Source organism: Heterodontus francisci, chromosome 15 (genome assembly GCF_036365525.1).
Source record: "Heterodontus francisci isolate sHetFra1 chromosome 15, sHetFra1.hap1, whole genome shotgun sequence".
Classification (NCBI taxonomy): domain Eukaryota; kingdom Metazoa; phylum Chordata; class Chondrichthyes; order Heterodontiformes; family Heterodontidae; genus Heterodontus; species Heterodontus francisci.
The window spans coordinates 47,464,211-47,489,966 of NC_090385.1; the positions used below are offsets into that span (position 1 = coordinate 47,464,211).

Genomic DNA, 25,756 nt, shown 5'->3' on the forward strand with positions numbered 1-25,756 from the left:
AGATACCAGCACATGCAAGAGTGCTCAAGAATGAGTAGTTTTTTTTTAAAGTTACCTTAATTGACCAAAGTAAATCAAGGAAAATTACTACATATGACAAGATGGAGGTAATCAGCAGTGGAAGGAACTGGGGCTTACATTTCTGATGACCTGCCAGTTTTGAGATTCCTCAGGGACAGGGTACTTGGAGTCAAAAGTAAATCCAATGCTTTATTAAGAAAAGCTGTTCTTATTCTGCTACAGTACTGGAACAGTGTGATATGCTCAATGGGTTGCACGTTTTGTCCCGAATGTGAGACACTACTACAAAGGTTCAGGTATTCAGGTAAAGCAGGCAGGGCTTATTTCTTCACACTTCACGCATTTCAAACTGGATGTCAACTGCCATCTGTTCTTGCTGGGAAAATTGTTCGGATGATGAGGTTGACCAAATCCCGTTTGTATTGTGTCTGTTCCAGCTACTAATTTGAAACCCAACAAAATATTAAAACATTCTCGGAATCACTGTTTGATAAACTGCTGAAGGGAGTTAAACAAGAGAATTGATTTATGCAGCATTAGTACCCATTGATCAATTAAATATCTGGCATTCCTGACCTCACAAATGTTATTGAGAAAGGTGTGAATAAAAAGAGGAATAATGTTGGTAGAAAGCATTAATAGATTTATCATCATTATTTAGTGTTACACTGCATATTACTATCCCTGCAAAATTAGATTAACAAATATTAGCTAAAAAGAGAAAAAAGCAGATTTTTGCTTGTTAAGAATGTATTATCTTATTTTGTGAGGAACCAGACCAGTGCAGCATTCCACAGCTGCATGGTTAAATTGAAACCAGGTTAGACTTGTAATAATGAATTTAACAAAAAGAAAGATTTGAGTTGTAAGTGCAGCAATGAGAAAAAAATAAATTGTCACATTTTTGTTTGCGACCCTGTGTTATTTTTTATTCGTTCATGGGATGTGGGCGTCGCTGGATAGGCCATCATTTATTGGTGTTGGTGAGCCACCTTTTTGAACGCTGCGATCCTTGTGTAGCTACACCAACAGTGCTGTTAGGAAGGGAGTTCTAGGAATTTGACCCAGCGGCAGTGAAGGAGTAGTGATATAATTCCAAGTCAGGATGGTGTGTGGCTTGGAGGGGAACTTCAGGTGATGGTGTTCCCATGCATCTGCTGCCCTTGTCCTTCTAGGTAGTAGATGTCGCGGGTTTGGAAAGTGCTGTCGAAGGTGCCTTGGTGAGTTGCTGCAGTGCATCTTGCAGATGGTACACACTGCTGCCACTGTACATCGGGGGTGAAGGGAGTGAATGTTGAAGGTGGTGCATGGAGTGCCAGTCAGTGGGCTACTTTGTCCTGGATGGTGTCAAGCTTCTTGAGTATTGATGGAGCTGCACTCATCAAGGCAAGTGGAGAGCACTCTAACACACTCCTGACATGTGCCTTGTAAATGGTGGACAGGCATTGGGGAGGCAGGAGGTGAGCAACTTGCCGCAGAATTTCCAGCCCATGATCTGCTCTTGTAGCCGTACTATTTATGTGGCTGCTCCAGTTCAGTTTCTGGTCAATGGAAATCCCCAGGATGTTGATAATGGGGGGTTCAGCAATGGTAATGCCATTGAATTTCAAGGGCAGATGGTTAGATTCTCTTATTTGAGATGGTCATTGCATGGCACTTGTGTGGCACATAAGTAACTTGCCACTTATCAGCCCAAGCCTGGATGTTATCCAGGTCTTGCTGCATTTGGACACGGGCTGCTTCGGTATCTGAGGAGCCGCGAATGCTGCTGAACATTGTGGAATCATCAGCAAACATCCCCACTTCTGACCTTATGACGAAGGGAAGGTCAATGATGAAGCAGCAGAAGATGGTTGGGCCCAGGACACTACCCTGAGGAACTCCTGCAGTGATGTCCTAGTACTGAGATGATTGATCTCCAACAATCACAACCATCTTCCTTTATGCTAAGTATGACTCCAACCAGCAGCGAGTTTTCCCCTGATCCCCATTGACTTCAGTTTTGCTAGGGCTCCTTAATGCCATATTTGGTCAAATGCTGTCCTGATGTCAAAGGCAGTCACTCTCACTTCACGACTTCAGCTCTTTTGTCCATGTTTGGACCAAGGCTGCAATGAGGTCAGGAGCTGAGTGACCCTGGCGGAATTCAAACTGAGCGCAGTGAGCAAGTTATTACTGAGCAAGTGCCGCTTGATGGCACTGTCGACGACCCTTTTCATCACTTTTTACTAATGATCGAGAGTAGACTGATAGGGTGGTAATTGGCCGGGTTGGATTTGTTCTACTTTTTATGCACAGGATATACCTGGACAATTTTGCAGTGTCGTAGCTCCACTAGAATAGTGTGGCTAGGGGTCCGGCTAGTTCTGGAGCATGCCTTCAGTACTATTGCTCGAATTTTGTCAGGGCCCATAGCCTTTGCAGTATCCAGTGCCTTCAGCCATTTCTAGATATCATGTGAAGTGAATTGGATTGGCTGAAGACTGGCATCTGTGATGCTGGGGACCTCAGGAGGAGGCCGAGATGGATCATCCACTCAGCACTTCTGGCTGAAGATTGTTGCAAATACCTCAGTCTTGTCTTTTGCACTGATGTGCTGGGCTCCCCAGTTGTTGAGGATAGGGATATTTGTGGAGCCTCTTCCTCCTGTTAGTTGCTTAATTGTCTACCACCATTCATGTGCTATCATCCCGAGTCGGTGTGGTTCAGTGGTAGCACTCTTGCATCTGAGTCAGATGATTTTGTGTTCAGGTCCCACTCCAGAGACTTGAGCACAAAATCTAGACTGACATTCTAGTGCAATACTGACGGAGGTTCTGTCTTTCAGATAAGATGTTAAAGTGAGTCCCATCTATCCTTTCAGGTGGGCACAAAAGATCCCATGGCACATTTTCAAAGAAGAGCAGGGCAGTTTTTTCCTGGTGTTCTGGCCAAAGTTTATCCCTCAACCAACTTCATCAAAAAAGATTATCTGGTCATTCTCCCATTGCTGTTTGTAGGACCTTGATGTGCGCAAATTGGCTGCTGTATTTCATACCTTGCAACAGCAACGACACTTCAAAAGTACTTAATTGGCTGTAAAGCACTTTGCCTTGTCCTGAGGTTGTGAAAGGCGCTATACAAATGCAAGTCTTTCTTCTTTCTATTGCTTGATGTTATGTAGTGGAGTAGAAGGAGGAGGCGATGCACAAGACTGGGAGGTGCATGACGTGCAACAACCGCCATTCTTCTGCTTTCCTGAACTGGTCCGTACTGTAACTGTTTTCTAGGCCCCGTCTTTGCTGCTGTGCTGACTCAGCTGTGACTTGTACTTTCCAAGGCCAGACTTCTTCTGTTTTCCTGATGCCAGTTGCTATCCTGACACATCCTTATTCCCATGAAAATATTTGTGCATAATCAATGATTTATGGTTGTACTGCAGTATATTATCAGCTCCACACTGTGTTCAGCTGATGTGCAAGTTTTATCCTTCGATGTAAAGGAAGTGAGGTTTGAGAGAAGGTAATTTGGCTCATGGAAATTCTTTCCTGCAGTACATTCTCATTCTGGAATATGTAATACAGAGCAAACAGCATTATCCTTCAGTTTTCACCTCTAGTACATCTAGTATTTACTTCATGATCCGCGTACAGACCAACAAACAAAAAGATCCAAATTTACCGAACGGTCCCAATAAAAAAAAACCAAATGGACAAGATTTCACTTTTATAACTTATACTCTAACAATCAAATCAAAATCAACATTAATTAAAAATGAATTAACAGGCAAATTACGGTCAGTATATATAGTTTACAGATTACACATTAATTATCAGATACAACAAAGATGGATCTCACGGATTTGCTGGGCAGTCCACTCAGCAAAGATGGCACCAAACAGCCATAAGGTTCTTCAAAACTCTAAATTTCTTCAGGTAGATTTCCAAGTCCTGTCCTCCAAGATGCAATCACCGACTTAATGCCTTCTCATCAATAGCGGTTGCAGTCTTCCCTTCAACGTTTCGGTCTTGTCGCCTCTTGAATCTTCTTGGCCCTGCTCACAAAAGTCATGATGGCGTGGTTCCACCAGTATTTCTTTAAGTCACTGAAAGCAGCTGCCGCACTTCATATCTGCCAATGGCCAGCTCCCAGAATCAGGTTCCAATCTCAGGAGATTGTCTGCAAAAAAAAAACCCTGCCAACAGCCTGCTTGACCTCTGCAATCTCGTAATCTGTGCTTAAATAGCTCTAGTCACACACCTCTGGTCAAATGATTCTGTGTTGTATCTGGTTCCAACCAGTTCTGTCACCCTAGAAGCCTGAAGTATTCAGTTTCACTTTGAAGTTCGGGACCTGTCTCGAAAACAAGCTTTGAAACCAGAGTCAGTGCACATAACAGAATTCAGCAAATCATCTGTTCAGACAACAGTCTATACATACTTTTCCACTGGTTTCTCAAACTGCAGACACCATCACAATATTAGTATAGGTTTTTTGCATTTACAACTGCAAATTTATTTTATAGAACTCGTCAAGAATTCCAGGGCCTCACCAGACACTTTAAATTGCACTCTCAAACTCCAAATTGCCTAGTGTTAGGCCCTTCATTTGCCACAATGCTTCTGCAGTTATTGATTTTCTCAGCCAGACTCACCTTTCATCTTCGATGTTCTCAGCAACAGCAAAACCTTCACCATCTTCCATCCCGGTTGTTACCAAATACTCACAGAACAGGAGCAGTCCATTCTGCCCAACAGGTCCATACTGGTGCTTAAGCTCTACACGAGCCTCCTTCCACCTTCCTTCATCTAATTCCATCAACATATCCTTCTATTCCTTTCTCCCTCATGTGCTTATCCAGCTTCTGCTGAAATGCAATTATACTATTCGTCTCAACTACTCATTGTGATAGCGAGTTCCACATTATAATCACTCTCTGGAAAAAGAAGCTTCTCCTGAATTTTCTATTGGATTTATTAGTGACTATCTTATATTTTTGGCCTCTTCTTCTAGTCTTGCCTGCAAATGGAAGCATCTCTACATCTGCCTTATTGAACCCTTTCATAATCTTAAAGACCTCTATAAGGTCACCCTCAACCTTCTCTTTTCTAGAGAAAAGAGCCTCAACCTGTAAAATCTTTCCTGATTGGTATAAGCTTTCAGTTCTGGTATCATTCTAGTAAATCTTTTTTGCACCTTCTCCAGTTCATCTATATCCTGTCAATAATATAGAGACCAAAGTTATTCACAGTAATTAAAGTGTGGTCTAACCAAGTTTCTATACAAGTTTAATGTAACTTTTTTGTTCCTGTATTACAGGCCCCATCTTGGCTCCCTCAAGTCCAAGGAAGACAAACTTTACTATATAAAGTACATAACTAGCTTATCTATCCATCCATCATTAGTTCTGGCTGGATCATGTCAAACACTGCTGGCCCTCACTCTGCCAAAACTTCCCACTACTCTAGCATCATCCTAGAAAGTGAAGAAAACACAGGCTCCTCTTCTCTACCACCACTTGCATCCTTAAATCCCTCTCGCCTGTCTTTTTTTAATAAATCACAAGTAGCTAAAAGGTTTCTTTGTCATTAACGTTCAAACCATCCATTCAGCTGCTCCAGCTGCCTCTCCCTTTACCAAGCCAAACCTCCCCCAGTACCCTCCTATCCTAACCCTAAACCATCATAGTCATGCTCTCTAGTTTTTCTCCCATGTCCTCTCCAAGTTTATCTCATCCTTGGGACCTACCTACAGCTCCCTCAATCCCATTTCTAAGCTTCTGACCACCCACCCTCTTTTCCTACTCTCCATGCTGACTAACCTTGTAAATGATTCTGTATCCTCGCGAACTGTACAGTCGTCTTCCCTTTCAAAGCCATCGATATCACTGTGTTCCTTAAAAAAAAATGTCATCCATCACCCCTCTGTCATTGCAAAATCTTGCCCCACCTCCAGCCTCCTATTCCAAACCCCAAGAATTTATCCTTGGTTGCTTTCTGTTCCCCATCTCCATGCTGCTGTTTGGTTAAAGCCAAACATCGACAGATTTTGTGGCGCTGAACTATACACATTCATTTTGACGAACAGTAGTCTTTTCCAACTTGCTAATAATGACCTTCCCCATGAAACATGTCTCTCACCCAAACGGTATGAATGTGGTTGTTTGTCTTCTTCAGTTGGAATGCTTTTTGAATGATGTCCAAATTATTCAATACTTAACTGGAGTAGATTTTTTTGAGTACTGGCTATTAATCTATTTCAACATATATCTGCACTACCTCTGCTCTTTGCCCTGTTTAAATAAACTTGAATTTCACCTCGTTCCAATGCTGACTATCAGACAATCCATTTTCCTTTTCTCAGGATTGTGGTTTTAGATATTGTTGTGTTGTAACATTGTAACTGTGGCCATAAGTGTGAGGGAGAATAGATTGTGGAGAGATTCTTAGTTTTTAAACCTTGTGTCACCATGTGCTGCAGCACGGTAGATTGCAGATAAGAAAACTTTTCATCTCCGTAAACTAGTGTATAATGCTGATGCCTTTCTGCTGCATATGATAGAATTTCTTCTTTCCCTGAGTGAAGCACAGAGGTTAATATAATGTAGTTTCACAGCAAAACAAAGGAAACTGAATATAACCAGAATGGTCAAGACTCAGATCTCTTGTAAGGGTAGGAGTCATTCCCGCCTTTTTACATCCCATAAGTTGCACAAACAGACTTCATAGTTGCAACTATAGCCAACCAGGGGCTTGAATATGTAAGATTGCATGATGTAAGTAACAGGATGATAAAGTGCTGTGAAATATTTAAACAGTCATACAGTAAACTAGTTCTGCTAATTCTCCGTTATGGTGCTTATCCAAACAATCAGTGCATATGTTACATACTGGGAAGGTTTGGCAGATTTCAGCATTTTCTCCTCTCACATTGTGCAAATCATTTTCTCAATAATATAAAATGTGTGAGGTTCAGCAGTAGTTATGACTTTGTACACATTAAAAGTCCAGTTACACCTCATTCAAAAAGGTGTAATTTTTTTCAAGTGTTTTACAGCGAGACTAACATCTTAAAAAGTGGAAGTTCATGTCAAATCAAGTGATTTCTTTAATCTGTGAGGTCTTCAACAGTGCACTTTGTGGAGGAATGGGGAATCACTGAAGCAACTTCTGGATTTCCGGATTTTTCTGCACATATGCAGATGCCAGAAGTTGCTGTTAGTTTCATAGAGTAATGACAGTGAACACTAACTGTTAGGACTAAACGGATCATTTTTGGATTGGCAGGCTGTAACTAGTGGGGTACCACAAGGATCAGTGCTTGTACCTCAGGTAGTTACAATCTATATCAGTGCTTAAATAAGGGGACTGACCATAATCTGTCCAAGGTTGCTGACAATACATAGCCAGATAGGAAAGTAAGCTGTGAGGAGGATGCAAAGAGGCTGCAAAGGGCTATATACAGGTTAAGGGAGCGGGCAAGAAGGTGGAGAAATGTGAAGTTATCCACTTTGGTAGAAAAAATAGAAAAGAATATTTTTAAAAGGTGGAAGACTGGGAAATGTTGGTATTGGGTCTTTGTACATGAATCACAGAAATTTGGATTTGGGTCTTTGTACATGAATCACAGAAAGTTAACATGCAGGAACAGCAAGTAATTAGAAAAGCAAATGGTATGTTTTAGCCTTTGTTACAATGGAATTGGAGTATAAGAGTAAAGATGTCTTACTGCAATTTTATAGAGCCTTGGTGAGACCACACCTAGAGTGCTGTGTACAGTTTTGGTCAGCTTACCTCAGGAAGGATCTACTTGCTTTAGATGGAGTGCAATGAAGATTCACTGGACTGATTCCTGAGATGGGGGAATTTTCCTATGGGGAGAGATTGAGTAGACTTGGCCGATATTCCCCAGAGTTTAGAAGAATGAGAGGTGATCTCATTGAAGCATACAAACTTCATAAGGGGCTTGACAGGGTGGATAATGGGAAGATGATTTCCCTGGCTGGGGAGTCTCGAACTAGGGGGTCACAGTCTCAGAATAAGGGGGTTGACTGTTGAGGACAGAAATGAGGATACATTCCTTCACTCAAAGGGTTGTGAATCTTTGGAATTCTCTACTGCAGATGATTGTAAATGCTTAATCATTGAGTATATTCAAGACAGATATCAATAGATTTTTAAATTCTAAGGGAATCAGGGATATGTGGATATAGGGTGAGAATTAAGTATTAGGCTAACCAGTGTGCACTTATTAGGTTCATGCCTTGCTGCTTATCATATTTTCAAAAATAGGTAGCAAAATAAAGCTATGAAACTACACATCCATGTTCTGAAAGCAGTGCAGAATAAGGCCACAAGGTTAATGCTTTGTGTCAGAGAACTGCATTATGAGAAAAGGTTAGAAAAATGCACTCTTCTGCCTTAAAATGTGAGGGGACTTTATAAAGTTTTATAAGATACAAAGTGTAATACATATGGTTAATTTAGAGTACAGAGGGAGGTACTATTTGGGACAGCATGATGAAAGCTTCATGGAGGGCAGCACAGGAGCGGTGGAAGGAGGTAGACTGGACAGTCTGCGTCAAAGAGAACACCCCGAGCTGGATTTTGTTCTAAAGACGTGGGTCCCAGCAGTGGGCCAGAAGGTGGGGGGAGACCCCGCCTCGGCCCTCCATTGGAGTCCCGTTGCAAATCCATAGCAGGCAGCCAACTAACTGCCCACTGTTGGGGACGACGTCCCTTTAAGGGACGAGCTCCCGCCTCCAAGAGCTGCTGGCTAACTGGAGGCGTTGCAGTATGAAGGCTGCTGGAGACCCCAGGAAAGGTGAGTGGGGTTGGGGTCACCGGGGCTGTTCAGGTAGGCCCTGGTGAAAGGGTGGGGGAGGGGTTGGTGAGGGGATCTTCCCAGGGGAGCGGTAATTGCTGCCAGGGTGTCCCTCCGGGGGCCCTGAATTTCCCCCAAAGGAGGGACTGCCCCCCTCACCCCACCGCACCCGACCTCCACTAGGAGGCCACAAGGCTTTACTTGGCGGTGTCTCCCCGCAGCAGCGGGCCCTCCACCTTCCATTAAATTGAGGTGGTAAGAGGTCCTTAAGCAGCCATTAATTGGCCACTTCAGGGCCTCAATTGGCTTGGGTCAGGAAGGCTGTCCTTGGCCTCCCCACCCCGGACTAAATTGGATGGCGTCGGGAAGGCGATGGGCACTCTGCCCCCCTCCCCCACCCTCTAACGCAATTTAATGGGCCCCCCCCCCACCTTTGTTCCCATCCTGAGGAGGCCCATAAAACTCAGCCACCCATGTGCAGTAACTCGGTATCAGAACAAGCTTAAGAACTGTGGAAGATTTTGGATTTGTTTCCTTTTAATTTGTGACAAGTAGAAGTTATTTGTCGCTTACTTCAAGAATAGTGATTTATGCCTGTAATTAGCTGATAGAACACAAGAAATACGAAAAGGAGTAGGTCATTCGGCCCCTCGAGCTTATTCTGCCATTGAATAAGATTGCCTACCTCAGTTACATCTTCCCACACTATCCTCATATTCCTTAATTTCCTTAGTATCCTAAAATCTATCAATGTCTGACTTGAATATACTAGAACAATATGAAGCTTTAGGAACAGGAAAAGGACAATAGGGATAACAAACCTAAACCTTTTAAAAAAAAAAAATTAAACCCACCAGTCTGTCTTTTCAACATACTCCTCAATCCATTGTCTCCAGAAATGCATTAAATTGTCTCTTGAACATGCTTACAATTTCTACTTCAGTTGTCTCCGTTCCCTTCCCTCACCACCCTATAACTAGTTTGACAACTCCTCAATAATGTTTAGGGTACTGAAGAGTATATGCAGGACAGCCATCAGCAATTTGGTTTAAACAAAGATTAAGTGTGCTTTTAACTGCCTTTTAACTGAAAATGTGGAAGTGTAGGTTTATGACCTTTGGAGAGTATTCATCACAGCATACTATTCAACAGCATCCAGAGGCCAAGCTCTCTTCATCTGTTACAACAAATAGACTGCAAAGGACTCGATGAATGGTTCAGTGGGTAAAGGCACCATACTGGCTCCACAGCCAACTGGCAAACTACATGGCTACAATGGCTGGGCTTTCCATCATAATCCCACCTTAATTGCAAGGGATCATGATGGACAATAACTTGGGCAGTGAGGCCTATCATGCCTTCACTGCCCCAACTGGGTTTTCCCATTGCCCCTACCCCTACTGGGACCACTGTTGGTCTCTTCTTTCCTGTCTGGCAGTTAAAACTGTTTGCAGGGATAGAGCCCATGTCGCTAGCAGCTTTCCCTCCATCTGCCCCACTTACCATAATTTCCTAGGCCCACTGTAGGGAAGAGACAGTAATGACTTTGGGTTCCCCCAATGGAGGGAGAGGCACTGGAAATAGCCTTCCCTCTCATTCCAGCCTCAAATTGAATTTTCAAAACTATTCAGACCACCTTCTACCTTTAAATGCAAATAGCTCCTCAGTATGTTGTAACCCACCTGTATAAGAAAGTAAATCTCCAACCTGTAACAGAAGGTTTTTCTTCAACCAAAACTTCCTCACTTGTACTCAATGCCTCAGCCTGTGATTTCTTTTCCTCCAAGCATTGCTATCTATTTTCCTGCAGTATATTACAGATGTTTAATAATTGGCTGATACTTTTGCATTATCACAAACTGAAAGTACAATCTCAGGAATTGCTTATGTTAGTAGGTCATAAACAAATAGCTAGTGAAATGGGTTTCTCTGCCATTTTTTGATTATAGTGAAGTATAACTACAAAAGTCGCTAGGATCCCATCGATAGAAGTGACTGTTGTAGTGAGTTCTTTTATGTGTCTGGGTGTTATAGTTGCAGAGTGACTCTGGCTCTGAGTCACATGACTGCATCCTGGTACTTGGCTCATTAGCATACTAAGATCTTAATGGGACATCACTCTTAAAGGAAATCCTACAGCAACTGTCAGCAGTCAGGGTGCTACCCTAACACATGAGCATCAGTGCAAAAAGAATCTCATTTGATATAAGTGACTGCAACCAGTCAGGCAGCCATTCCCAAGCAGGAGCATCAGTGCAAAAAGAAGAAATTTGTTTAATTGAAACCAAACACTTCAGGAGTGATATCTGAACACTCATCCAGTAAAGGGAAAATGTAACACCTATGCTAGAAATCTGAAATAGATAAATAAAACACTGAAATCACACAGCAAGCCTGTCAGCATCTGTAAAATGAACAGTTGGGTTAATGTTTTTTGTAGGAGTTGTCATCAGTACTCAGAATTGAGGCAATGCTCAGAGGCGGTGGCATAGTGGTATTGTCACTGGACTAGTAACCCAGAGACCCAGGGTATTGCTCTGGAGACATGGGTTCGAATCCCACCACAGCAGAAGGTGGAATTTGAATTCAATTAATAAAATCTGGAATTAAAAGCTAGTCTAATGATGGCCATGAAACCATTGTTGATTGTTGTAAAAACCCATCTGGTTCACTAATGTTCTTTAGGGAAGGAAATCTGCTGTCCTTACCTGGTCTGGCCGACATGTGACTCCAGACCCACAGCAATGTACAACTCAGTTGTACCTAATTGCTACAAAGTCAATAAAAAGGAATGAAACCGGACAGAACACCCGGCATCGACCTAGGCACTGGAAACGACAATGGCAAACCCAGCCCTGTCGACCCTGCAAAGTCCTCCTTACTAACATCTTGGGGCTTGTGCCAAAGTTGGGAGAGCTGTCCCACAGACCAGTCAAGCAACAGCCTGACAAGGTCACACTCACGGAATCATACCTTACAGACAATATCCCAGACACTGCCATCACCATCCCCGGGTATGTCCTGTCCCACCGGCAGGACAGACCCACCAGAGGTGGTGGCACAGTGGTATATAGTAGGGAGGGAGTTGCCCTGGGAGTCCTCAACATCGACTCCGAACCCCATGATGTCTCATGGCATCAGATCAAACATGGACAAGGAAACCTCCTGCTGATTACCACCTACCGCCCGCCCTCAGCTGATGAGTCAGTACTCCTTCATGTTGAACAGCACTTGGAGGAAGCACTGAGGGTGGCGAGGGCACAAAATGTACTCTGGGTGGGGGACTTCAATGTCCATCACCAAGAGTGGCTCGGTAGCACCACTACTGACCGAGCTGGCCGAGTCCTAAAGGACATATCTGCTAGACTGGGTATGCGGCAGGTGGTGAGGGAACCAACAAGAGGGCAAAACATACTGGACCTTGTCCTTACCAATCTGTCTGCCGCAGATGCATCTGTCCATGATAGTATTGGTAGGAGTGACCACCGCACAGTCCTTGTGGAGACGAAGTCCCACCTTCACATTGAGGAAACCCTCCATCGTGTTGTGTGGCACTACCACCGTGCTGAATGGGATAGATTTCGAACAGATCTAGCAATGCAAAACTGGGCATCGATGAGGCGCTGGGGCCATCAGCAGCAGCAGAATTGTACTCAACCACAATTTAAAACCTCATGGCCTGGCATATCCCCCACTCTACCATTACCATCAAGCCAGGAGACCAACCCTGGTTCAATGAAGAGTGCAGGAGGGCATGCTAGGAGCAGCACCAGGCATACCTCAAAATGAGGTGTCAACCTGGTGACGCTACAACGCAGGACTATCTGCGTGCCAAACTGCGTAAGCAGCATGTGATGAACAGAGCTAAGCGATCCCATAACCAACGGATTAGATCTAAGCTCTGCAGTCCTGCCACATCCAGCCGTGAATGGTGGTGGACAATTAAACAACTAACTGGAGGAGGTGGCTGCACAAATATCCCCATCCTCAATGATGTGGGAGCCCAGCACATCAGTGCAAAAGATAAGGCTGAAGCATTTGCAACAACCTTCAGCCAGAAGTGCCGAGTTGATGATCCATCTCGGCCTCCTCCTGAAGTCCCCAGCATCACAGATACCAGACTTCAGCCAATTCGATTCACTCTGCATGATATCAAGAAACAACTGAAGGTAGTGGATACTGCAAAAGCTATGGGCCCTGACAATATTCCGACAGTAGTACTGAAGACCTGTGCTCCAGAACTTGCCGCCACCCTAGCCCAGCTATTCCAGTACAGCTACAACACTGGCATCTACCCGGCAATGTGGAAAATTGCCCAGGTATGACCTGTACACAAAAAGCAGGACAAGTCCAACCCGGCCAATTACCGCCCCATCAGCCTACTCTCAATTATCAGTAAAGTGATGGAAGGTGTCATCAACAGTGCCATCAAGCGGCACTTGCTTAGCAATAACCTGCTCAGTGATGCTCAGTTTGGAGTCCTCCAGGGCCACTCAGCTCCTGACCTCATTACAGCCTTGGTTCAAACATGGACAAAAGAGCAGAACTCAAGAGGTGATGTGAGAGTGACTGTCCTTGACATCAAGGCACCATTTGACCGAGTATGGCATCAAGGAGCCCTCGCAAATCTGAGGTCAATGGGCATCAGGGGGAAAACTATCCGCTGGCTGATGGTTGGAGTCATACCTAGCGCAAAGGAAAATGGTTGTGGTTGTTGGAGGTCATTCATCTCAGCTCCAGGACATCACTGCAGGAGTTCCTCAGAGTAGTGTCCTAGGCCCAACCATCTTCAGCTGCTTCATCAATGACCTTCCTTCAATCATAAGGTCAGAAGTGGGGATGTTCGCTGATGATTGCACAATGTTCAGCACCATTCGTGACTCCTCAGATACTGAAGCAGTCTGTGCAGAAATGCAGCAAGACCTGGACAATATCCAAGCTTGGGCTGATAAGTGGCAAGTAACATTTGCGCCACACAAGTGCCAGGCACTGACCATCTCCAACAAGAGAGAATCTAACCATCTCCCCTTGACATTCAACGGCATTACCATCGCTGAATCTCCCACTATCAACATCCTAGGGGCTACCATTGACTAGAAACTGAACTGGAGTAGCCATATAAATAACGTGGCTACAAGAGAAGGTCAGAGGCTAGGAATCCTGAGGTGAGTAACTTACCTCCTGACTCCCCAAAGCCTGTCCACCATCTACAAGGCACAAGTCAGGAGTGTGATGGAATACTCTCCACTTGCCTGGATGGGTGCAGCTCCAACAACACTCAAGAAGCTCGACACCATCCAGAACAAAGCAGCCCACTTGATTGGCACCCCATCTACAAACATTCACTCCCTCCACCACCGACGCACAGTGGCAGCAGTGTATACCATCTACAAGATGCACTGCAGCAATGCACCCAGGTCCTTAGACAGCACCTTCCAAACCCGTGATCTCTACCAACTAGAAGGACAAGGGCAGCAAATGCATGGGAACACCACTACCTGCAAGTTCCCCTCTAAGTCACACACCATCCTGACTTGGAACTATATCGCCGTTCCTTCACTGTCGCTGGGTCAAAATTCTGGAACTCCCTTCCTAACAGCACTGTGGGTATACCTACCTCAAATGGACTGCAGCGGTTCAAGAAGGCAGCTCACCACCACCTTCTCAGGGTCAATTAGGATGGGCAATAAATGCTGGCCTGGCCAGCGACGCCCACATCCCATGAATGAATTAAAAAAAAAAGAATGCTCATAACTGCAGCATTAACATGTCTTCCTCTTTCAGATCTTCATTGACCAGCACTTCTAACATATTTGGTTTAATGCTCATCTGGTTTAGTATGTTCTCCACCACAAATAGTGTTCACAGGCTGTTTGGAGTAACTCCTTGACACAAATTTGCACATGATGGAATTTACAGAAAACATTGGTCAGGTTTCCGCTGAGCTAAAGAAAGCATCAGGAATTTTTTGCAGAAAGGTGATTTAACAATGAAAATCTATGGCTGGGATTTTATCCTGGCGATGGGGGTCTCAATGTCCGGAAAAAGCATGCCAGGATCCCCGCTTTGCCTCTTCTGTAGCAGGCCTGCCAAACCTTGTGCCAATAGGCACTTAAGTGGACAGTGGCCTTCCACGGGATTAAGGACCTTGGCGACAGAAGTCCCGCTCTGTGAGAGCTGCCATCCAATCAGAGGCTGGCAGCTGTTTCACAGAGCAACGCCACAGCGGAGGGGTTGGCTGCTGCTGGTGGAACACCTACCCAAGGCCTAGGAGTGACACTGGACCCAGGCCCCAGGTAGATCAGGGTGGGAGGGGTCACGCGGGGTGGGAGTCGTGGAGGAGGGGGGTGCAGGGGAGGGTCAGTAGCAAGGGCAGGGGGGTGGCTCTCAGTGGGCCCCCCACTTCCCAATGCTAGGTCTCTCATTCAGGCACTGTGCCTTTTAAGAAGGGACACCACACCCCTCCCCCACAGAGCCAGGAAGCAGCCCGCATGGTTTTACCTGCCATGCGTCCCGTGCAGCAACAAGGCTGCACAGCTAATTGTGGCGGCGGTGGGATGAGGCCCTTAATTGGGTATTAATTGCCCACTTAAGGGCATCAATTGGCAACAGGGTGGGAAGGCCGTTCATAGGCCTTCCTACCCCAGACTTAATTTTGATGGAGGCGGGATGGTGGCATGGTTCCCCCTTCACCATCCCACCCAATTATATGCTCTCCCTCCCTCCAAACCTGCTGTAGGGATGTGCATAAAATGCTTTCTATATGTTAGAGACTTTGTTTGACCTTTTTCTGTGAACTCTAAAGCCTGTGAACGTTTGTGGGTAGTTTAGGGAGCGAAGCCTGACCAATCACCAGTTCTTTGAAACAAGAGCCAAAGAAAGGAAAAATCAACTTAGCAGGTGCCCCCATTAAGCTAATCTACCAGCTCCAGAGAAAAACAAAAATGACACTGGAGCTATATCAATGTGAAATCAAGTTTGGATTAATATCATTGGGTGAGGTGATGAGACTAACCTTCTTCATGTAGCTCACTGACACAATATGAATAGTGTTGACTTGAATGTCAGTCAGGTACCTTGGCTGTCATCCCATGACTGTTCTGTCAGAACGAATTTATATTTTTAATAAAGTGGGTTAGTGTCTCACTTCCTCATTTTGGATTGAATCTTCAAAGCCAAAGTCATCTTGTCGTTCCTTATTTGTGACAGGGAGGTGAGCATCTTTATGCAGGTTCTTCAATCTTGGTCAACATTAATTCAATCACACCTCAAAGGCCAGACTTGAATGACTGGTTGATATAATGTCCCCCTGCCAGAAATCCTACCAGTTCTACCTTTACTGTGTATGCCTGAATGAAGCAGATATATTTACTATACCAATGTTGGGGTGGGAACTTAATGCCTTGTTTCCCATTCCCACTGATCTCAGAGCAATTAATCGTCATTGACAGGGGCAACAGGAGAAGCTTTTAAAAAAACCTTTAACCACAACTGCCTCCTGCTAACAATACAGGGTTCAATGTATTTTTCTCCAAAATAAGGTTACTCAGGAAGGTAACTCTTCAAGGACAGATTAATAAATAATAGAATGTGTGTGAACACCAGCTCGAGACCCCCAATTTCCATATAGATATTCTGTTTAATCACAGTACATATTGGAAATTGGTTTGTATGGTAATGTGTCCAACATGAACTGTTGTTGTTATTAAATCATCCTGTTTATGCAGAGCTGTCACCTGTAAGACCCATAGAAATGCTTATTCTACACTGACTCCAGAAACATTAATAGCCAGTGTGAAGTAGCTTCTAATTATGTGATAATATCTAGAGTAAAGGAGAAAAAAACTTGCATTTATATAGCGCCTTAATGTACTCAGAACATCCCAAAGCGCTTCTCAGTCCTACTTTTGAAGTGTAGTTACTGGTGTAATATAGGCAAATGTGGCAGCTAATTTGTGCTCTGCAAAGGTCCACATATAGCCTTGAGATAATATGTTTTAGTGGTGTTGGTTGAAGGATAAATGCTAGTCAGGACACTGAGAGAACATCATTGCTCTTCTTTGAATAGTGCCATGGGAATTTTCTATAATAACTTTGAAAAAAACAAAATAAAACTAAATTATATTATCATTACATCTTCCTGAGTGGGTAGGTTAATGTCTTGTGCAAAAGATGGCACCTCTCACAGTGCAGCAGTCCCTCAGTACTCAAGTGTTAACTTAAATTATGTTCTGAGGTCTCTGGAGTGGGGCTTGAATACACAAACTTCTGACTCAGAGGTGAAATCACTATCACTGCACCAAGGTTGACGTCTTGGTAAAAGCAGCATAAACAAAACCTTTCAAAAAGGACAGTAGCTGTAAGGCTTCCTGACACTTGTGTAAAGCTTAGTGTAAATTAATTATTTCAGTGTTAGCTCATTGGAATGTGACAGCTTCACTTCCTGGGTTGTCACATTGACCATTGCAAAAAGTCATTTTTTTTTTACTGTCATTGCATTTGGAAAGAATGAAGCAGATTACATTATTGACCATGCGAACAAGGCGGAGAAACATTATTAAAAGGTGCAACTTGTTCCACCATAGCATGATTCAGCACTGTGATGCTCCTATACTCAGGTCACTTACACATATTCACTCGCCACACTTTTCTTACCATGTGTTGCAGTATCATACACTCCACATGCTCTTTCTCAGTCCTGTGATCCTGCATGGTGATACTCAGAAACTCTGCCCGCTGCATGTTCTCATTCTCCTCCCCCTGCACTGTGATACTCCTACTTTCTTCTCATTGCTTATTCTCAGCCCTATAAAAATTATAATTAGATCAGGGCAGTGCAAAAGTTGTAAATAAGAACAGAAAGTGCTGGAAATAATCAGTAGATCAGGCAGCATCTGTAGAGACAGAAGCAGAGTTAATGTTTCAGGTCTGTGAACTGTCATCAGAACTGGCAAAGGTTAGAAAAGAATTAGGTTTTAAGCAAGTGAAGGGTGCAGGGTGGAACAGTGGTTGGTGGGGAAGAGAACAAAAGGGAAGGTGTTTGATAGGGCAGAGGGGAGGAGAGATTAAATAACAAAGCTGTCCTGGGACAAAGGCAAAGAATGTGTTGATGCTTGTGGTGAAAGACAAAGCATCAGTCCAAAGAGAGCGTTAACAGCAGAATAATGAGCAACTCTGACGACATGAAAAACAGGCACATGGTTTAAAAAATAAAATTTAAAAATTTTTTAAAAGGCGACCGCATTGTGAGCAGAGAATGCAGTATACTAAACACATCTTCTCTTCCCCTCCCTGTCAACATTCCGGAGGGATAGTTCCATCCACGACACCCTGGTCCACTCCTCCATCTCCCCCGACACCTTGTTCCCTTCCCATGCAATCGCAGGAGGTGTAATATTTGCCCTTTTACCGTCTCTCTTCTAACTATACAAAGCCCCAAAGACTCCTTCCAGGTGAAGCAGCGATTTACTTGTACTACTTTCAATTTAGTATACTGTATTCACTGCTCACAATGCAGTCGCCTCTACATTGGGGAGACCCAATGCAGATTGGGTGATTGCTTTGTGGAACACCTCCACTCAGTCCGAAAGCATGACCCCGAGCTTCCGGCTGCTTATCATTTCAAACCACCTCTCCCTACCCCTACCCCCCGACCCTCTGCTCTCATGCCCACGTTTCTGTCTTTGGCCTGCTGCAGTTTTCCAGTGAACATCAATGCAAGCTTGAGGAGCAGCACCTGATCTTTTGATTAGGCACTCTACAGCCTTGTGGACTGAACATTGAGTTCAATAACTTCAGAGCATGACTGGCCTATTTTTATATTATTTTATTTTATTTTTTAACCATGTGCCTGTTTTTCATGTAGACAGAGATGCTCATTATTCTGCTATTAACACACTCTCTCTGGACTAATGCTTTGTCTTTCACCACAAGCATTAATACACTCTTTGCCTTTGTCCCAGGACAGCTTTGTTATTTAATCTCTCCTCCCCTCTGCCCTATCAAACACCTTCCCCTTTGTTCTCTACCACCCCCCCCCCCACCCCCCGCCCCCGCACCCCAAACCTTCACTTGCTTAAAACCTAATTCTTTTCTAACCTTTGCCAGTTCTGATGAAAGGTCACAGACCTGGAATGTTAACTCTGCTTCTCTCTCTGCAGATGCTGCCAGACCTGCTGAGTATTTCTAGCACTTTCTGTTTTTATTTCAGATTTCCAGCATCTGCAGTAATTTGCTTTTATTTTGGTGCAAAAGTTTTGTCTTTTTGGCATGTGTGTGCATTTTGTAGCCTTGATGGTGACATATAAAGCTGGATTTGGAGAAAATGGCAAAAATGAGCTTGAACTTGCAGATGCATCTGCACCAATAACTGGGAGGCAGGCAATGCTTAAATTTGCAGTGAGTATCCCTCCTAATCAGAGTCACTTGAAAAGCTTGCCCAGTGAGCTTGGTGTCGAGTACACTTTGGTCAGGAATGTAAAATCCTAAGTGGCTTCCCCCTTATTTTGAAATTATGTCCCCTGGTTCTAGACTCCCCAACCAGGGGAAACATCTTAGCTGCATCTACCCTGTCTATCCCTTTAAGTATTTTGTAGGTTTCAATGAGATCACCTCTCATTCTTCGAAACTCTAGAGAATGCAAGCCCAGTTTCCCCAATTTCTCTTCATTGGACAGTCCCACCATCCCGGAAACAAGTCTGGTGAACCTTCATTGCACTGAAAGCAGTCCATGTAGAAATGCAGCAGGACCTGGACAATATCCAGGCTTGGGCTGATAAGTGGCAAGTAACATTCGTGCCACACAAGTGCCAGCCAATGACCATCTCCAACAAGAGAGAATCTAACAATCTCCCCTTGACATTCAATGACATTAAGATCACTGAATCCCCCACTATCAACATCCTGGGGGTTACCATTGACCAGAAACTGAACTGGAGTAGCCATATAAATACCATGTCTACAAGAGCAGATCAGAGGCTAGGAATCCTGCAGTGAGTAACTCACCTCCTGACTTCCCAAGTCCTGTCCATCAAGGCACACGTCAGGAATGTGATGGAATACTTTCCACTTGCCTGGACACAACACTCGAAGCTCGACATCAGGAAAAGGAAAAGGATGCGAAGGTGGCCTGGCCAAGCTTCTCCTCTGCTTTGAGGGGGTTTCAGATTCAAAATTGTTATCTTTATTTTTACTCAAGTCAAGAGGACTTAACAGAGTAAGATGTAAAAACACAATGAAACTAGTTTCTGGGTCAGATAGCCAGGGACCCCCTTAAAGGGACAGTCTTACAACACATTTTTTTATTTTTACAGAATTAAATGATTAAACAAAAGGTACAGAAACTTTGTAAATCCTTCTTGCAGGCTGAATGTGGAGTGAACTTACTGATGATATAAAGAGACCCTTCCTTTCCTGAATTTGTTTCCTTCTCTTTAGCTATAGTGCTAACCTTGGGTTTCTCATCAACTTAATTGAGAATTTCACTCAGTTCAAAAATTCTGATATATAGTCATTCAACATGGTTAACTATTTTTAAAATCCTTTTATGTGGTCTTGTCCATCTTAATGACAGAGAATTGAGTGGAGCCAGCTTCCAGGACTGTGATATGGATTTTTCCAACTATTTTGTTGGTTGGTTTCTTTCTAATGCTGTTCCTGTTTTTATTTCAGAGAACCAAGAAAGATTGTCCTCCACAAAGGATCAACAGGGTTAGGCTTTAACATTGTTGGTGGAGAAGATGGTGAAGGGATTTTTGTATCATTCATCCTGGCAGGCGGACCAGCAGACCTCAGTGGAGAGCTACGAAGAGGAGATCGGATTTTATCAGTGAGTGATGAGCATATTTACTGAAGATGAGAAAACTCCCTTAGTAGCTGTAAATTGATATCAAGTGTAGCATCTACTCCGGCAGCAAACCCCACTTTGAATCTAACTGGCTTACTGAAACTGGATTCTGTCTCTCACAAGATGAAGAGAAGTTAAGCAGCGAGGTTTTGCCATGTACAAAGTGATAAAGTAGCAATGTGCAACATAACAAAATGACTGATGAAATTTCAGTCCCATGCACTTCTCTGCTGCCAGTCTTACCCACATTACTAGGGAGAAATACCAAAATGAGGGAAACACCTTTACACAAGAAGGAAGTGGGGAACTGGAGCTACCTTTTCATATGGTGAAGGCAGCTTTATATACTAGTTTGGATGCACCATTACATGATGGAGAAGTAACTGTACACGTGCACCCGGTGGGCGCATAGGCACCTTTATGTGATGGAGGGGATGCAGAGATACCTTTGTATGATGAGGAACATCTTTACACAACCAAAGCATATACATGCAGCAGAGGCATGGTTATATGAGTTGGAGGAAGCGCACTTACACAAGCAGAGCATGAGGCATGCAGCTTTAAGTGTCCTGACTGAAACATATTAGTCTCAAATCAACCCAGCTTCTAACAGAAAGTATTTTGTTCAGTGAGGCCATAGAGATAGTTGATGTGCAAAATGAAAATGGCAGCGCTGCAGTTTAGTTGCCTTCCTGAAATGAGGGTGAAGATGCATCATTGGGCAGAATGCAGGGACTTTTACTCTGCATCTAACCCATGCTAAATCTGGCCTGGGAGTGCTTAATGGGACAATGTAAAGAGAAATTCATTTATAACTCGAGTTTTTGGGGCAGTATAGAAGGAAATTTAAACTATACTGTACCTAACCTTGATACTTGATGACACAGTAGGTAGAGCTTTATGCTGCTTCTGTCCTGTGCTCTACTTAACCCTGTAATGTTTGTTGGGGCAGTATCTGATGCAGAGCTTTATTCTGCATTTTACCCCATGCTATAGTTCACCTGTGCGTGCTGTAGATGGAGCTTTACTTTGCATCTGGCCTGGACTACACCTTACTTGAATGTGTGTGGTGCTAAGTGTGAGATGGACAATGTTTCATTTTCCATTGCTGACAGTCCCCACCTTTATGAAAACAAAATTTCACAAAATTCTCTTGGAAATTTAGGCATGTGAAATGACTCGCACTGAACTCTTGCTGTTGTAGGTGTACAGAAAGCAGATATAGAAAAGTCACATAAAATAATCAGATCATCTTGACTCACTCACTAGTTACAGACATTCAGCCTGTTTATATGTCTTGCATTAATAATAAACTCTGCTTTTACGACTCATTCTTTTAGTGTTTTGAAGCTGGTAGCTGCATGACTCAGTTTTTCCTCCAACACTGTTCCCATGCAGATTACTCTGGAGTAAGACAGTAGCATTTGCCAAATAGAAATCAGTTATTTCTCCATTTTATAGGATTGTGGAGTACAATCTATAATGTACAGAGTATCAATTCATAATTTGCTGACTGGTGCTTCCCTGATTTTGAAACTTGTCTCGAAGATTTCTATTTCCTGACACTGGCCAGTGCACCTTTTGCAGAGACACTGTCAGCGGCTTCAACCATTTGTGCAGCTCAGAGTTAGGATATTGTTGCAATGCTAACAGCTGCGTTTGAGGTTATTACTGCAATCATGTATAGCCTGCCACTATATCCCCGCTCCTACTCCATTTTATTCAAGAACTAAGAAGGTCTGCTATTATTCATTACATATCCCAATCATTTTTTTAGAAAGTTTATTTTTGGAAGTTCTGCTACTCAAATGTCCGTTTCTTAGTGTCCACCTAGATGTCTGCACGCCAGAATGCTTGCTGATTAGCACATCTGGTTTCCAGGCTGCTGCTCGTCAAGGTGCTCTCATCCCAGAGTGCAATTCATGACACTTGTGTCCTGAGGCAGAAGGGTGTTGGTGACAGCCCTGTCGTCAAAGGCAAAGATCTATTGCAGAGGAATGGCATTTCCAACATGTAAAATCGTGGTATTTTCATGCAACTCTGTATGTTTTTTAATCTTCATTACAACTATATTTTATTACCCCTTTCTCCCTGTTGGAGCATAGGAAATGCTGGACAAAAAAAATCATGGTCTATCTAGTTCATCTTCTACCATCCTAGTCGTCGCATGATAGAATGATAATGAAGTTGTTGATTGATCATAGTGATCAATCTCTCAATTAGTCTGCAACAGGCCCAGACATGAATGGAGATGCTTTGGGAACAATAAGTCCAAAGTCACCTGTTCCTCCCAAGCATGCCACATTTGGCACATTTCATCTTATTTCAAATTACTCATACTGTATCCCAAAATGTTATTTCAGAAAGAAATTTATCTAATTTAGTTGTTTCTGGATAAGCTGGAGGAAAGCAAGTATCTCAGCCATCTGTCAGTCAGTAGGTACTTCTTCATAAATGTTACGTCTACATCATCACTACAAAACTGCCATCAATAAAGTGGGAACTTGATTGTACTGAGTGTGTTTTAATTAATCCTACCTATTTATTTCAGGTGAATGGGGTAAACCTTCGGAGTGCGACCCATGAGCAGGCAGCTGCAGCACTCAAAAGAGCCGGTCAGACTGTAACCATTGTCGCCCAGTACAGACCAGAAGGTAAATATATGTGGCATGGGGCAATTGATGTCATGTGAGGAGCATCACTGTGTTACTGGTGATGATTGGGCGAAACCAGATGTGATGAACTACATCCTTACAGCAGATAAAGCTCCTCTCTGTTTTACCAAGAGTGTCTGATAATTTTTAATTCAATTCCTTCACTTCAGAAAGTCCGTCATTACCCCCTACACTGTCAGCTTTTCCACGTTGATGCTTAAACAAAGCAAAGATGCAATACAATCCAACTGCAATACTTGATTAGGAAAATAACCTAAATGAGTACTATCTCTGGCTGAACACTACAGCTGAAGTTAGATCTTCAAAGGCTATTTCAATTAACATATGTTTTTCTCTCTGCCAGTGCACTGTGCACTATTCAAGATAATTTTAATCTGCCTTTGCATTCAGGGGAGAAAATTGGAAATTGTAACAGACCTGACTATTTTGAACAGTCAGGACCTTTGCTCTTCCTACATAACAAGAGTGACTACACTTAAAAAGTACTTAATTGGCTGTTAAACAGTTTGGGATGGCCTGGGGTCATGAACGGCACTACATAAATGCAAGTCTTTTTTTTCCTTTTTTTAAACTTGCTTTGAACTGCTGCTGCCTTTGTTTGCTGCCTCTGGGGGGCTTCAGTGAGCTATGAAAACATGAACTGCCTGGACCATGCAGATGAGACTCAAGGAAAAGACATTGCAACTTCCCTGATCAAAAAGGGCAAAATAATACTGTTGTATATCAGTGATGCAACCACAAAAAAGGTACATGATTTGAAATGACCAGGAATTAATATGACCAAATGGAAAACTGAAACTGATGAACACTTATTTTTTCTCCTGCTCTTCATGGGAAATAGAAAGAAAAAACTTGCATATTGTAACATCTTATTTCATCTTTCAAAAACATTCCCAAGCACTTCATATACAATGAATTACTTTAATGTGGAGTCACTGTTGTTATGTAGATGAGTCTTCTTTGGCCTCCTTATCTCGAGAGACAATGGGTAAGCGCCTGGAGGTGGTCAGTGGTGCATGGAGCAGCGCAGTGTGTAGATGAGTACAGCAGCCATTTTGTACACAAGACAATACCATTAAAAAATGAATCTATTATTGTGGTGCAAGTTGGCAAAGAAATGTTGATTAGAAGATGTGGAGGACTCCCTGCCCTCCTTTAACTAAGCTATGGAATCTTTAACAAGAAAACAGGGCTTCAGTTTAACTTCTTAGCTAAAGATTGTTTCTTTTTGGTTAGCCTGGCATTTGACATGTGCAGAAATTGATCACTATGAGTGAAATAAATACTGAAAATGCTGAAAACATTCAGCAGGTCTGGCAGCATCTGTGGAGAGAAAAATGGAGTTAATGTTTCAGGTTTGTGACTTTTCATCAGAACTCCATGTTTGAATGTCTGAACTAAGCTACCAAGAAAATTACACCTGTGGAATTTGTTTGTTTAATAATAGAGTACCAGCCTGGAAAACTAGTAAAAATTTAACTGCAGATTCAAATAAAAGTTGACACAAGCCCCAGAAAGGCAACTGGTCAAGAACAGTCCTGATTCTGTCAATGACTTGAAAAAGGTAGTTCAGTTGGCTTTAGTAACTTCAGCAATAGCGATATATTACAAACCTTTATTTATTTTGGTGGTAAGCAAATGTTAATCCATGAAAGCCTGAAAGAGAGAGCCAAATGTGACACTAAATTGGTGTTTCATTTATAGTTATCCAGGATATGTTCTCCTAGGAAATTTTTGAACCTTCTGTTCTGGTTAATCTTCAATCTTACGAACGTTGATACTTCACAACTGATAGATTTTCAATCGAAAAAAAGAGGAACAAGTGTCACTTACAGGTCCAACAGGTCAACCAGCCCACCACTTCCCCAAAAGTGACCATAACGCTCATATTCCCATATCTAATCCCCCACCATCCCAATTCATAAAAGTATCCTACTTCTTTAGAGACATGCACTCCTCCTTCAATCCTCCTATTGAAGCATGTGCACTTTTCCCTCTTCCTTTTTAATTCAAGTTACTGATTTTATCCTACGCTAACCAGTTAAAGCTTCTTCCATCCTTCTCGGTTAATGCTGGCTCTCTTCTTCTGCCTAAGTCCAAAGTACCATTGTTGGATTCCACTCTTATCTTTCTGCCTTCCTCTCTCCTTTCAACTTTACTTCCACCCAAGTGCTGCCACTATATGAAGTGACTTCACCTGTAGAGTATTGTGGCTGTAATTTCCTGTTCTTGAAGAATTCCCACCTACAATATGTAAAGGCCAGAATTACTTCCGTTATTGAAAGGAGTAGCCTTGAGAGGTGAAGGGGTCAGTCCACGCTGATTGTTTTTTCCCCAAATATGAGTGTGTATAATATCTCCTCATAGAGATGCACCCCACCTGTCCAGCTCCAGAGAGCTTGGGCACGTGTTG

At 43.1% G+C, this 25,756-nt stretch overlaps 1 protein-coding gene across 1 annotated transcript in view; it reads left to right on the forward strand.

The window, feature by feature from the left end:
* The window catches only part of LOC137377412 (disks large homolog 3-like), a 550,827-nt gene that overhangs the window by 402,258 nt on the left and 122,813 nt on the right, over positions 1 to 25,756 (forward strand). Inside the window, exons 16-24 of the mRNA XM_068046991.1 lie at positions 3,021 to 3,084; positions 3,443 to 3,522; positions 5,014 to 5,130; positions 5,320 to 5,370; positions 14,608 to 14,660; positions 19,112 to 19,290; positions 19,858 to 19,946; positions 20,494 to 20,650; positions 23,220 to 23,322. Of these exons, the coding sequence (XP_067903092.1) occupies positions 3,021 to 3,084; positions 3,443 to 3,522; positions 5,014 to 5,130; positions 5,320 to 5,370; positions 14,608 to 14,660; positions 19,112 to 19,290; positions 19,858 to 19,946; positions 20,494 to 20,650; positions 23,220 to 23,322 (893 nt within the window). The remainder of the gene's footprint in view (positions 1 to 3,020; positions 3,085 to 3,442; positions 3,523 to 5,013; positions 5,131 to 5,319; positions 5,371 to 14,607; positions 14,661 to 19,111; positions 19,291 to 19,857; positions 19,947 to 20,493; positions 20,651 to 23,219; positions 23,323 to 25,756) is intronic.